Raw genomic sequence first — 13,799 nt, 5'->3', positions numbered from 1 at the left:
CTTATAAAAATGCCTTTCCCTTTTCTCAGTTCCTTCTTCTCTGCTGCATGAAACTTTCCCAGGATGAAACTTTCTTTTGTAGGATATCAGAGAGGTCCTTCTCCTTCAAAGAACTGGGGTCCTCTTCCTCCACCATTGACGCTGCCTTTACCTGCATCTCCTTCGTTTCCTGAACATCTGTGCTCACCCCATCTTCCTGTGCCTTAATAATAATAAGGTTGCTCTTGTTTTTACCTACCACCCCATGAGTATCCACATCCAATACCTCATTCTCCGCAACTTCTGCCATCACCAAAGGGCTCCTGCTACTAAACACATCTTTACCTCTCCTTCCGCCACCACACTCTACGCTTTCTGCAGGGATCACTCCCTCCATGATTCCCTTGTCCATTTGACACACCCCGCTAAAATCTCTCCCAGCACTTATTCCTACAAGTGGCCTGAGTGCTACACCTGCCTATTCGCCACCTCTTCCACCTCCATTCAGGATCCCAAACAGTCCTTCCAGGTGAGGTGGCACTTCTACGAATCTGCTGGGGTCACCTATTGTATTCAGTGCTCTCAATGCAGCCTCCTCTGCACTGGTGAGACTGATAAGTTCAGGGACCACTTCGTCAAGAAACTCTGCTCCAACTGCCAAAAGTGGAACTTAACGATTGGCCCACCATTTTATTTCTGATACCCATTCCTGTTCCAACATGTTGGTCGATGGCCTCCTCTTGTGCCATAATGAGGACACTCTCAGGGTAGAGGAGCAACACCTTATATTCTCTCTGGATAGCCTCCAACCTGATGGCATAAATATCGGTTCTTCCTTTGGGTAAATCCCCTCCGCCCTCCCCTCTTCTTCTATTCCCCTCTCTGACCTTTTAACCTCTTTTCACCTGCCTATCACTTCCCCCGGGTCTCCTCCCTCCCTTTATCCAATCAGATTCCTTCCTCTCCAGCCCTTTACCTTTCCCATGCACCTGGCTTCATCTGTCATCTTCTAGCTATCCTCCTTCCACCTCTTTTTTTTTTATTCTGGCACCTTCCCCTTTCCTCTTCAGTCCTAAAAAAGGGCCTCGGCCCAAAATGTTGACTGTTTGTTCATTTCCATGGATGCTGCCTCACCCAAGTTACTCCAGCATTTTGTGTATGTTGCTTTGGATTTTTAGCATATGCAGAATTTCTTGTATTTATGATACTATTAAATACCATGGAGGTCTCTGCGCTTGTTTTATTTATGTTAGTTATTTGTTTCAGGCATGAATTTTGTTCGCTGTTTTTGCCTACGTCATTCTGAAAGTGGGTGTGGAGTACGTTGTTATCTGAGGAGTTTCTTGCATAACTGAATACAGTGCCATTATCAGTGAACACATCCACGTCTGATCACGTCTTCTAACATTTAAGTTGTGACCATTTATAAAGTATACTCTTTTCTTTTTGCGTTTAACATTACCTGTAATGGTACATTTAAAGACAACATTTTTGAGTGTGAGTGTCAATGCAAAGGTAAGAATTATTGCTTATCTGTAATTCCTCTTGAAAAGATGAAGGTGAATTTTTTCTTCAATATTTGTAGCCATAACTATGATGTCTCTCCTGTGTTAGTGTTGATGGGGAACTCCCATATTTAGAGCTGGCATTTGCAATTTTGTGCATTCACTACTTATTAATATGTTTGTAATTTAATATGAAATTACATTTCTCAATAGTTCATGAGTTCATTTCAGATTTCCATCGCTTAGTTTTCCATTTCCAAATTGTCAGGTTCTGACAACAGGAATTCCAATGAAAAGGCAAGTATCTTTGAAAAAGATCATCTGGAGCTCAGAGATGTGAACACTGAGAAAATTGAAGGGAGTAGAGCAGAGCTCTTGCAGGTAATGTGCAAAAGTCCGACTTGTTTCATCATGATGTGGTAAAATGTCAATGTGTCTAGTGTAACTTTGAGCATAGAATTTCATTGTTATTCCCAAGCACTTACTGTTTCATGCATTTTTTGTTTTATGGTTTTGTTTTGTCCCTTATACACTAGATTTTTATGACCAGTGTAATTATTTTATAAATATTCCTGAATATTTCTGTGATCTACAAAAAGCTCAGTTATAGTGACCTGTTAAAAATGCATCCAGTCTCACTTTTGCCCCTTTTCTTTCTTTCTGTCAAAACAGATTGCTTCGGGTTTTACAGAATTATATCTGCTTTCAGCTTTGGGTCATAGGAAAGAGTAAAGTACACAGACCCATTGGGCTTATTGGCCTGCTTCTATGATATTAATTTTTACCATGGAAAGGAATGTGAAGACTTCAAAACTTGGGATAGTTAGTGGGCTTATTTTGCCGATAAAAGGTGCTAGACATTTTTTTTAAAAAAAAAAATAAAGGTATATAAATCCCCAGGACTTGAGCTGGAATACTTCAAACAATGTGGGAAGTTAGAGAAGAAACTGCAGAAACCCTGTCTGAGATGTATGCATCATCGTTAGCCACAGGTGATGTACTGGTTGACTGGAGTGTGGCTAATGTTGAGCCTTTATTTAAGAAGAACAACAAAGAAAACCATGAAAGCTATAGACCAGTAAGCCTAAAATCTGTGGTAGGCAAGTCACTGGAGCGGATTCTGAGGAGAAGATAAATGTGCACTTGGAAAGATGGGTTGATTAGGGATGGTCTGTGTGGCTTTGTGTGTGGGAGAGCATGTGCCAAAATTTGTTTGGGTATTTTTGAGGAAGTAACCAAGAAGATGGATGAAGGAAAGGTAGTGGATGTAGTCCATATGGAATTCAGTAAGGTTCTACCTGGTAGGGAAGTTAGATTGTATGGGATCCAGCAACAGCTAGCTAATTGGATACATAATTGGCATGACAATAGGAAGCAGAGGGTGATGGTGGATGTTTTGGAAGCCTATAACTTGTGGAATGTGTCAGTGGTCGGTGTTAGGCCCATTATCATTTGTCATCTACAAACACCATTTCCAGAAAAGTTGGGATATTTTCCAAAATGCAATAAAAACAAAAATCTGTGATATGTTAGTTCACATGAACCTTTATTTAACTGACAAAAGTACAAAGAAAAGATTTTCAATAGTTTTACTGAAATTGTATTTTGTAAATATACACAAATTTAGAATTTGATGGCTGTAACACACTCAACAAAAGTTGGGACAGAGTTAAAATAAGATTGAAAAGTGCACAGAATTTTCAAGTAACACCGGTTTGGAAGACTCCACATTAAGCAGGCTAATTGGTAGCAGGTGAGGTATCATGACTGGGTATAAAAGTAGCATCCATCAAAGGCTCAGTCTTTGCAAGCAAGGATGAGTCGTGGCTCACCCCTTTGTGCCAAAATTCGTGAGAGAATTGTTAGTCAGTTCAAAAGGAACATTTCTCAACGCAAGATTGCAGAGAGTTTAGGTCTTTCAACATCTACAGTACATAATATTGTGAAAAGATTCAGAGACTTCAGAGACATCTCAGTGCGTAAAGGGTAAGGTCGGAAACTACTGTTCAATGCGCATGATCTTCGAGCCCTCAGGCGGCTCTGCCTAAGAAACCGTCATGCTACTGTGACAATTATAGCCACCTGGGCTTGGGAGTACTTCAGAAAACCATTGTCACTCAACACAGTCCGTCGCTGCATCCAGAAATACAACTTGAAACTGTATTACGCAAGGAGGAAGCCATACTTCAACTCTATGCAGAAACGCCGGCGAGTTCTCTGGGCCCGAGCTCATCTCAGATGGACCGAAAGACTGTGGAACCATGTGCTGTGGTCAGATGAGTCCACGTTTCAGCTAGTTTTCGGAAAAAACAGGTGTCGAGTTCTCTGTGCCAAAGATGAAAACGACCATCCAGATTGTTATCAGCGAAAAGTGTAAAAGCCAACATCTGTGATGGTATGGGGGTGCATTAGTGCCCACGGCATGGGTGAGTTGCATGGATGTGCAGGTACCATTGACTCTAAGGTGTATATTAGGATTTTAGAGAGACATATGTTGCCATCAAGGTGATGTCTCTTCCCGGGACGTCCATGCTTATTTCAGCAGGACAATGCCAGACCACATTCTGCACCGGCTACAACAGCGTGGCTTTGTAGACACAGAGTGCGTGTGCTTGACTGGCCTGCTGCCAGTCCAGATCTATCTCCTATTGAAAATGTATGGCGCATCATGAAGAGAAGAATCAGACAATGGAGACCACGGACTGTTGAGTAGCTGAAGTCTTATATCAAGCAAGAATGGACAAAATGTCCAATTTCAGATCTACTACAATTAGTATCCTCAGTTCCAAAACGATGAAAAAGTGTTATTAAAAGGAAAGGTGATGTAACACAATGGTAAACATGCCTCTGTCCCAACTTTTGTTGAGTGTGTTGCAGCCATCAAATTCTAATTGTGTATGTTTTAGAAAATACAATTAAGTTGGTCAGTAAAACTATTGAAAATCTTTTCTTTGTACTTTTGTCAGTTAAATAAAGGTTCACGTGAATTAATATATCACAGATTTTTGTTTTTATTGCATTTTGGAAAATATCCCAACTTTTCTGGAAATGGGGTTTGTATATCAAAAATTTGGATGAGAAAATACAAAGCATGTTTAGTACATTTGCAGATGACACTAAGGAAGCTAGTGTTGTAGACAGTGAAGATGATTATTAAGAATTACAGCAGGACATGATCAGAAGGGGTAAGTTGGCCAAGGAATAGCAAATGATGTTTTATCTGCATAGTGTGAGGTATTACATGTTGGGAAGACAAATCAGGGTAGGGCTTTCACATTATCGCAGTAAACGGGGTGGTGAAAAAAGGATTTGGAGCCATGGGGCTCCTGGACTGACTGCAGCGCTGAACTGGCTCTGTGGCTGAGGTCTTCAGTAATCAGACTCGTGGGCTGTCTGCAGCATTGACTGGCTCCGTGACTGTGGCCTTCAGCAACTGGGCTCCTGGATGGGCTACAATCCTCAACTGGCTCTGTGGCTGTGGACTAGCTTTCAGGGACACTGCAGCTCATGTTTGTGTGTTGTTTACTTTTCTATTGTCTGCACTACTTGTTCTTTTTTCCACACAGTGGGTGTTTGACAGTCTTGGTGTTTTTATTCGTGGATTCTATTGTGTTTCTTTGTTTTGCGGCTGTCTGCAAGTAGACAAATCTCAAGGTTGTATATGATTTACATACTTTGATAATAAATGTACTTTAAACCTTGAATTCTCTCCTTCAGTCAGCATTTGGGTATGTAAGTTGGGATTACAGTTATACAGGATGATTGTGAGGCTGCATTTGGAATATGGTGTTCAGTTTTGGTCATCCTGTTGTAGGAAAGATGCCATTAAGCTGGAAAGAATGGCGAGAAGATTTATGAGGATGTTGCTGGGACTTGAGGAACTGAGTCATAAAGATTGATCAGGTTAGGACTTTATGCATTGGAGCGTAGGAGAATGAATGGTGATCTTACAGAGGTGTATAAAATCATGAAGGGCATCGATAAAGTAAATGCACACAAGTCTTTTTCCCGGGGTTGAAAATCAGGGAGAGGGCATAGGTTTAAGGTCAGAAAGGAGAGGTTTAATATGAGCCTGAAGGGCAACTTTTTCACCCAAAGCTGGTCTGAAATGAATTGCCAGAGGAGGTGGTTGAGGCAAGCCCAGTAACAGCATTTAAAATGCATTTGGACAGGTACATGGATAGGGAATATTTGGGGGATATAAGCTAAATATGGGCAACCGGGCCTAGCTCAGACTGGCTTCTTGGTTGGGCTTAAGGGCCTTTTTCCCTGCTGTATGAAGCTATACAAAAGATCTCTGTTCATATCTCCATGCTCTCATTTTCCCTTTGCCATCGGAACGTATGTGTGATTTGCCAAATTGTGTTTGCAGCAGTGTGAGGTTTCGATACTACAGGCAGTCCCTGGGTTACGAATGAGTTCCGTTCCTGAGTCCGCCTTTAAGTCGGACTTGTACGTAAGTCGGAACAGGTACATCCGGAATTATTTAGCGTCAGTTAGTCAAACGTTTGTCTTAGTATATAGTATATATTTTACCTTTCTATGCATATAAAACACTTAAGAAAGCTATGTATTTCAATAATTAAATCAGTGCGTTGTTTAGTAATAATTGTAGCTTTCATCGGGGCAGGGCCTTTCACATGCTCCATTATTCTCACTTTATCCTTCATCCTTTATCCTTTAAAATTGTTTCGCTCATTGACCGAATGTAGCTTAACGCTTTTGCAATGACTGATGGCGTTTCACCTCTTTCCAATCACTTTATTATTTCCACTTTATTTTCAATGGTGATCGTTTTCTGTCAACAGAATAAAAACACTGTGGATTCAGCAGCAGCCATGGGCGGCGGGTCCTGACCTGAGCTCCCCCAGGTCCTAAAGTCCACCCGCACTGAGACAGGTTAAATGGGACAAATGGGGGCAGTGCTGACTGGAAAAGTGGGGGGAGGGGTCAGGGTGAATCTTGCTAAGAAAAATTTAAGCCAAATACAAAGTTACACACTCAACATAGTGTTAACGGCAACGACTTAAAATGGCCAACGGCGTTCTCCTTCCTCCGTTCGTAAGTATGAGTTGTTCGTAAGTCGGACGTTTGTAACTCAGGGATTGCCTGTATTGAAATAGAATTGCTGCCATTTCTGAGGTAAAAGGTGAGATTGGGCCTTTAACCAGTTACTTCAATATAATCAAGAAGTGTGAAGTGCAGACTTGAATACTGCATGTTACTCTTCAGTATTCTCAAGTCTTGAAAGCCACTGCTTGTCTGGCCAAGAATACTGTCTCTATCGATATTTCTTATCAATAACTTTCATCGGTGTAGTAATGATGAGCTCTGTTTTACCCTTCACGGATGCTTCCTGATCTGGGTATTTCCAGCATCTAGGTAATTTGAATTTGCATGCTTAATTTTCAATCATAAACCTCTTTTGTTTGTGGAGTGAGTGAACAAGAATGGCAAGTTAGGCAGCTTATTGAGAACTAATGGTATGGACAAGTGGAGGAGTGCCTGTTTCAATGTGACAGATGTTCCGTGTCAAGGCAGAAAGGCGTATACTTTTCACACTATCAGTGCTTTGTGTTTGAAGCTGATTTGTAGGTCACCACATGCTTAAGGCTCTTTCAGATTGACAAGCCAATAATCCTCCCTGTACAACTTTACGTATACTGTTATTGGGGACGTGCAAGGTGTCATGACAGCAACCTTTCCCTCAAAATATCAGCAGAACAAAGGAACGTGTCATTGACTTCAGGAAGTGGGATGATGCACACGTTTGTGTTGTGCTGAAGTTGACATGGTTGAGAGATTCAAGTTCCTAGGAGCAAACATTAACAATAACTTGTCCTAGTCCAACTATGTACAGGCCACCTGCCAAGAAAGCACACCCTGTTCCTCTACATCCTCTGGGGGCTAAAGAAATTTGGCATGTCCCCATTTACCTCACTAATTTTAATTGATGCACTATAGAAAGCATTCTCTCTGGATACTTCACAGCTTGTGAGGACAATTGCTGTGCCTGTGACCAGAAGGAACTGCTCAGTGCATCACAGAAACCAGCTTCCCTTCTATGGACTCGGTTTACACTTCTTGCTGCTTTGATAAAACAGTCAATGTAATCGAAGACCTTTCCCAACCTGATCCCTGTTCTTCCCCATCACCCCTTCAATAGATAAGAAGATACAAAAGTCTGAAAGCAATTACCAGCTGGCTCAATGACAGCTTCTTTCCTACTGCTAAAAGGCTCTTGAACAGACTTCTTAACAATAATATGGACTCTTGGCCAGTCTACCTTGCCATGGGTTTGCACCTTCGCCACACTATTCTTTGTTACCCTACGTTCCGCATTCTGTTATTGCTTTTCCTTTGTTCTACCATAACGTACTGTTGTGATGAAATAATCTATATGGATGACATAGAAAGCTAATTTTTTTACAGTACCTCTGTACACATGACAATAAATCAATGCCAGTCCTCAATACTCAAGCCTTTTGGACATCTTTACCCCATTTTGCATCTTGGCATAAATGTAACTGGTGGCACAAGTTAAAATGAAAAGAAACAGTTGGGAAGTTGAAAGAAGTTCATAAAGAAGGCAATTAAGATGTAGATAAAACAGAAAATGCCAGGAGTACTCAGCAAATCAGGCAGGATCTGGAAACAAAGGGACAACATAGACATGAACTGTTGCTACCTTATTTCCTCTGCAACTGCCATATTACCCAGTTCTGCTAGTTATGGTTTATGTTTCACAGAGAGCAGTTTCACATTACTTCCCCTGGTTCAATTGCAGTTTAAGGATCAATTTCCCTCTGCAAGCTCAAGTTTAGAAATGTTTTTTGACTTTGACTATTGAAAAGTTTTTTTTTCTGTCCTAACAGTAAATTAGTGTGCAGATTTAGAGTTCAGTCTGACTGGAGTAAAACTTCCTTATTTTAGTTCTGATACTGCTCAGATTATATGCCAGTGTAACATGAAGCCACAAATATTTCAGATTCATTGGCTTCCAGTGTACTTGATAAATTCACTTTGTCTCCATTCAGATGATTACAGAAAGTAGATGTGCCACATTCCCATGTTCTTAAATATAAATTTTAATTGCTGGAGCAAACTTTACCCATGAGTCCAGATAGCTCTCTTAGACAAGACTGTTATTCTTGGATCTAATCCATCTGAAATAAATTCCTTCTAACTGTAGCTGCATGCATATGGCCAGTAGTCATGTGTATATTGTAATTTGAGTTTCATACAAGCCTTGGAGCTTTGAAAGATTATGTAAAAACCATCAGAGATTAACATTTCTTGTGACTAGTTTCTCAACAGATTTTTAATTTCGTTGTACTGAAATGTAGAGGGTATTATTTTAAGATGCAATAATCAGCAATAATTAAACCATGTGGTTATGTGAGATTTTGTTTTGAAATCAAAGAATATTAGTTCTGACTTGCAACTGAAATATGTGGCTTTGTTTCAGAAGATTGCATTTGGTTTAATATTCGTGGTTCATTTGGTCTTTGATTTTATTGTTTCCTTAAGTTTATAACTTGTCTATATTTTTTCTTCCAGTCAAAAGAAAATTCTACCGAGACCGAGGAAAATGCTTTTCATGTGGACTGTCATAAGCTAGGTAGTACTTTCATTGCTTATACTTGCTTTTAAGGAAAAAAATCTTAAAACATCTTTATACAAAGCAGCTCAGTTATCTCTTCTGTCCCCGTATGTTGGGTGTGGGAACAACGGGTTTCAGTTCATGGGACACTGGATACTAGGTGTTGATAAGATGGGTATTTATTGAGTCAAGCTGAAAACAATATTCTAGTGAATTAATTAGGACTGCCAATATGGTTTAAGGGAATAGGGTTCAGTTTAGGGAAAACATAGAAAGGTTAAAGAGAACAGGCAAGGTGATAGTGTAGATGAGTAGTGGTTAGTGATATTTAGAGGATGTCAAGAAGAGACAGTGTGAAAATTATAGTATATCTCTAAGTGGATTTCAAGTAAAGAGAAATAGTAAAAGGATGAGGATTAAAGGCTCTTTTTCCAAACACATGCAGCGTGCATAGTTGAACTGATGGCTTAAATAGAAATACCTGACAATAACATGTATCGATTATTGGAATTGGTTTATTATTGTCACATAATATAGTGGAAAGCTTGTCTTGAATACTGCTTCAAAGGTACATTTAATGTCAGAGAAATGTATACAATGTACATCCTGAAATTCTTTTTCTTCACAACCATCCACAAAAACAGAGGAGTGTCCCAAAGAATGAATGACAGTTAATTGTTAGAGCCCCAAAGCCCCCCACAACTCCCCCCTCCCACACATAAGCAGCAGCAAAGCAATGATCCCCCTCGCCCACCAGCAAAAAAAAGCATTGGCACTCCCCCTCACCAAACACTCAAGCGTGCAGCAAAGCATCAACAAAGACACTGACTTGCAGTACCCCGAAGACTACACGTTCACCCGGTAATTCGACATACCACAGGCTCTCTCTCCTTACTTAATAAGGGAAAAAGAGGTGTCTCCGTTTCAGAGTGAGAGGGGAGACATAACAAACAACTCGCTGATTTACTATGTTTAAAAAGCCTTGCATCGCTTTTTCCAAGCTCTGTGCCCAAAGAAAGGTCTCTGGGCACACAGACAGCTGCCAGCTTGCTGCTTTTGATCTTCCATCTCCCACAACACACCGATTTCCTGCACAGGCACCGACTTTGAGTCTGCCTGCCTCTAGAGCCATGAAATCCCAGAACCCTGAAGGCATGCTAGTCTTCTAGGCTGTGTCCTTGGGTATATTGAATAGTGAGACCCCCAGAGCGGATCCCATTCCCGCAAAGAACCAAAGTCAGCGTGCAACTCCAGGTCAGGGTCTTCAAAAGAACCCTGAAAGGGAAAACTTGAGATATTACAGATAGAAATAGAGCTGTTTCTGAAGGTGCAAGCAAAGGAGTTGTCATTAGGTGCCATCGTCTCTTAAGCTCCACCCCCTGTTCACACAGATCAAACTATTATACTGCATTGAGGTAGAACAGCAATAAAATGCAAAATAAATTGTATAAGCTACAGAGAAGGTGCAGAGCAGATAAAGGGGGTAGAGTATTCAGGCAGGAGAATAGTTCTTCAGGTTCGTGTCTAATCCTCAGTTGCTTCACCACTACCCCTACTTCCATCATAAGGTTAGAAATGGGAATATTGCAGTGTTCAATGCCATTTGCAACTCCATAGCAAGTGAACCATCCAACATATAGGCATGGGCTGATAAGGTGGTGTATATTCACCACCTTCGTGAAGTGTGGCACCTTGGTAGGTTAGTAGCAAGACCTTTAACAGTGTTGATGAGCAGAGGGATCTTGGGGTCCAGGCTAACAGCTCCCAGAAAGTGGCTACGCAGGTTGATAGGGTGGTAAAAAAGGTATGTGGCATGCTTGCCTTTATTAGCCCAGGCATTGAGTTCAAATGTCAGGAAGTTGTGTTGCAGTTTTATAAAACTAGTGAGGCCGCATCTGGAGTATTGCATATAGTTCTGGACACCCCATTATAGGAAGGATATTGAGGCTTTGGAGAGGTTGAAAGGAGATCTGATAGAAGTTTATAAGATTATGAGAGGCACAGATAGAGTTGACAGTATCTTTTTCCCAGAGTTGAAATGATGATACCAGAAGGCATGCATTTAAGGTGGGGGGGGGGGGAACTCTAAAGGAGATGTGAGGGACGAGTTTTCTACACAGAGAGTGGTAGGTGGCTGGAATATACTGCCTGGGGTGCTGGTAGAGGTAGATACGTTGGGGAATTTTAAGAGACGTTTAGAAAGGCACACAAATGTGAGGAAAATGGAGGGATATGGACATTGTGTGGGCATAAGCAATTAGTTTAGTTGGCCATTTGATTTCTAATTTATTTTGTTCGGCACAACTTTGGGCCAAATGGCCCATTACTGTGAGGTACTGTTGTATATACTGTCATTCATGCAGCAGATGTAGCAGACCGTTACAATCTCTCACGAAATAATTTAATCATTGGCTCTTGATATTCATACCATGACCACTTGAATGTTAAGGGCAGGTGACATTCACTGTGTCACCCTAACAACATCCTAGGGGATTGGGTCACCTTGACTGGAAATTCAACATGACTAGGCACAGAAATACTGTACTACCAGAGCTAGGTAATCTATAGTATCTCATTTGAAACCCCCAGAGCCTTGTCGCCTGCTACAAGAAACAATCAGGAATGTAATGGAATACATTCACTTGCATGAATGCAACTTTTACTGCTTTCAAGAAGCATGGCACTATCCAGGACAAAGCAATCCTTGTGATTGGCACCCCATTCACTAACCTAAACACTCATTCTCTCTGCCACCAACTCACGGTATACAGCAGCTATTCGCCTAGACGGTTCAAATAGCACCTCTGAAATCCACAAACTCCATCACCAAGAAGCACCAGTGTATTTGAACATTGCCATCTGCATGTTCCCTCTAAATCACACAGTATTAATACCTTAGAATATACCCCAGTCTTTCATTGTCACTGGGTCTAAATCCTGGAAGAGCAATGTCAAACATCTTTACCAGAAGTTCTGCAGGGCTTCAAGGCAGGAATTCACCACCTCTTCGTCAGAGGCTGTTAGTGACAGGCAGTAAACGATGGCTTGCTGGTAATTCCCAGATTCCCCACTCCCAAAAAAAATCTCAGAATATCTAATTTTTCAAGGAAATAGGCAATTAAAGCAAAATGTTATTGATGCTAGTGTATAGATGGGATAAAGACAATAGAGTAAAGATTCCCAGCTCAGAAAATAAAGAAGTAGAATCTGTTTCGATGGAAGAGCACAATGGAGCATAAAACTTTAATATGTGTTACCTATTGGCCCTCAACCTGTCATAGCATTGTAGTATAAATCAAGAAATAAAAGGTGCACGTAAGAAGAGTACCAGGGGAACTTGATTTTCATGTGGTTTGGACATTAGTAGTGTGGAGGATAAACTTTTGGCATACATACAAAATGATTTTCTAGACTATAATATTAAACCAACAAAGGAACTGGCAATTTCAAATTTAATATTGTGCAATGAGAAAGGGTTAACTAGCAGTCTCATAACTAAGGTCTATAGGAAAGTGTTATAATAGGTTAGAATTTTATTTTATACAAAGTGTGTTTATAAATTTAAATGAACCAAATCAAAGTTATGTGATGTATGTTGGCTCTGGTAGATTGGGAATCTACAGTGTGGTGACCACAACTGCACACACTGTGACTTCCCAACATTTTTACTCAACATCCTGACCAATAGATGGATATTGGTACCATATTAAAGAGACTTACGTGAAGGGTGCAGGGACCAAGGAATTTCAATTTTAAAACGTGACTGGACTAGCTGCATTGTTCTTCCTAGACAACAGCTGAGACAGGGTCTGCATGTCTTATAGCATAAATAGCAGCAATGCTTCATTCTTTGATAAGCTCAGTGCCTTTATGCATGCTTTGAAAGGGAGAATAACACTAAACCTATATGAATCCTGGCATACGGTGACTCTGTCATTTCGGTGTTGGAAGCTGATGTCAGAACATCCTTCAACAGGGCGATCTCTCACCGTGTACCTGACTGGGTACTGAAAACCTGTGCTGGAGTGTTCAAGGACATCTTCACCTTCTCACCTATGCAGGTGAGGTTCCCAGCTGCTTCACATGCGTAGCAATCATACGAGTGCCCAAGAAAAGCAGGGTGAGCTGCCTCAACAACATTGACCAGCAGCACTTGCATCTGTGTTCTTATGAAGTGAATTGAGAGATTGGTTATGTCTAGAGTTGATTCCTGCCTGAGCAAGGACATAACTTGCTGCAATTCACCCACCACAGCAGCAGGTCTACAGTAGACTTAATCTCACTGACTTGCCACTCTGTTTTGGAGAACCTAGACAATAGCAAAACCTATGTCAGGCTGCTGTTATAGATTTTAGCTTTGTGTTTAACGTAATCATCTCCATAGTCTTAATCACCAAGCTGGGCCTTTGTACCTCCCTATGCAACTGGATCCTCACCTTCTTCATCTGGAGAACACACCTCATCGCTGACAGTCAACATAGATGCATCTCAGGGATGTGTGATTCTGCACTCTACATTTATCATTGTGTGGCTTAAACACCATCTATAAATTGGTGACACTACTGTTGGTAAAATCTGAGGTGATGACAAGGATGTATAAAGGAGTGAGGAAGTCAGCTGGTTGAGTGGCATCACAACAACCTCGCTGTCGCTGTCAGCCAGACCAAAGAGTTTATTGTGGATTTTAGGGAGGTGAAGTCAGGAGAACATGC

At 41.0% G+C, this 13,799-nt stretch overlaps 1 protein-coding gene across 1 annotated transcript in view; it reads left to right on the top strand.

The window, feature by feature from the left end:
- The window catches only part of LOC140199160 (histone-lysine N-methyltransferase SETDB2-like), a 136,994-nt gene that overhangs the window by 80,648 nt on the left and 42,547 nt on the right, over positions 1 to 13,799 (top strand). Inside the window, 2 exon segments of the mRNA XM_072260770.1 lie at positions 1,753 to 1,865; positions 9,045 to 9,105. Coding sequence (XP_072116871.1) covers positions 1,753 to 1,865; positions 9,045 to 9,105 — 174 coding nt within the window.

Source organism: Mobula birostris, chromosome 6, assembly GCF_030028105.1.
Source record: "Mobula birostris isolate sMobBir1 chromosome 6, sMobBir1.hap1, whole genome shotgun sequence".
In the NCBI taxonomy this organism is placed as follows: domain Eukaryota; kingdom Metazoa; phylum Chordata; class Chondrichthyes; order Myliobatiformes; family Myliobatidae; genus Mobula; species Mobula birostris.
The sequence above is the reverse complement of the archived record's forward strand: the minus strand, read 5'-3'. Positions and strand labels throughout refer to the sequence as shown.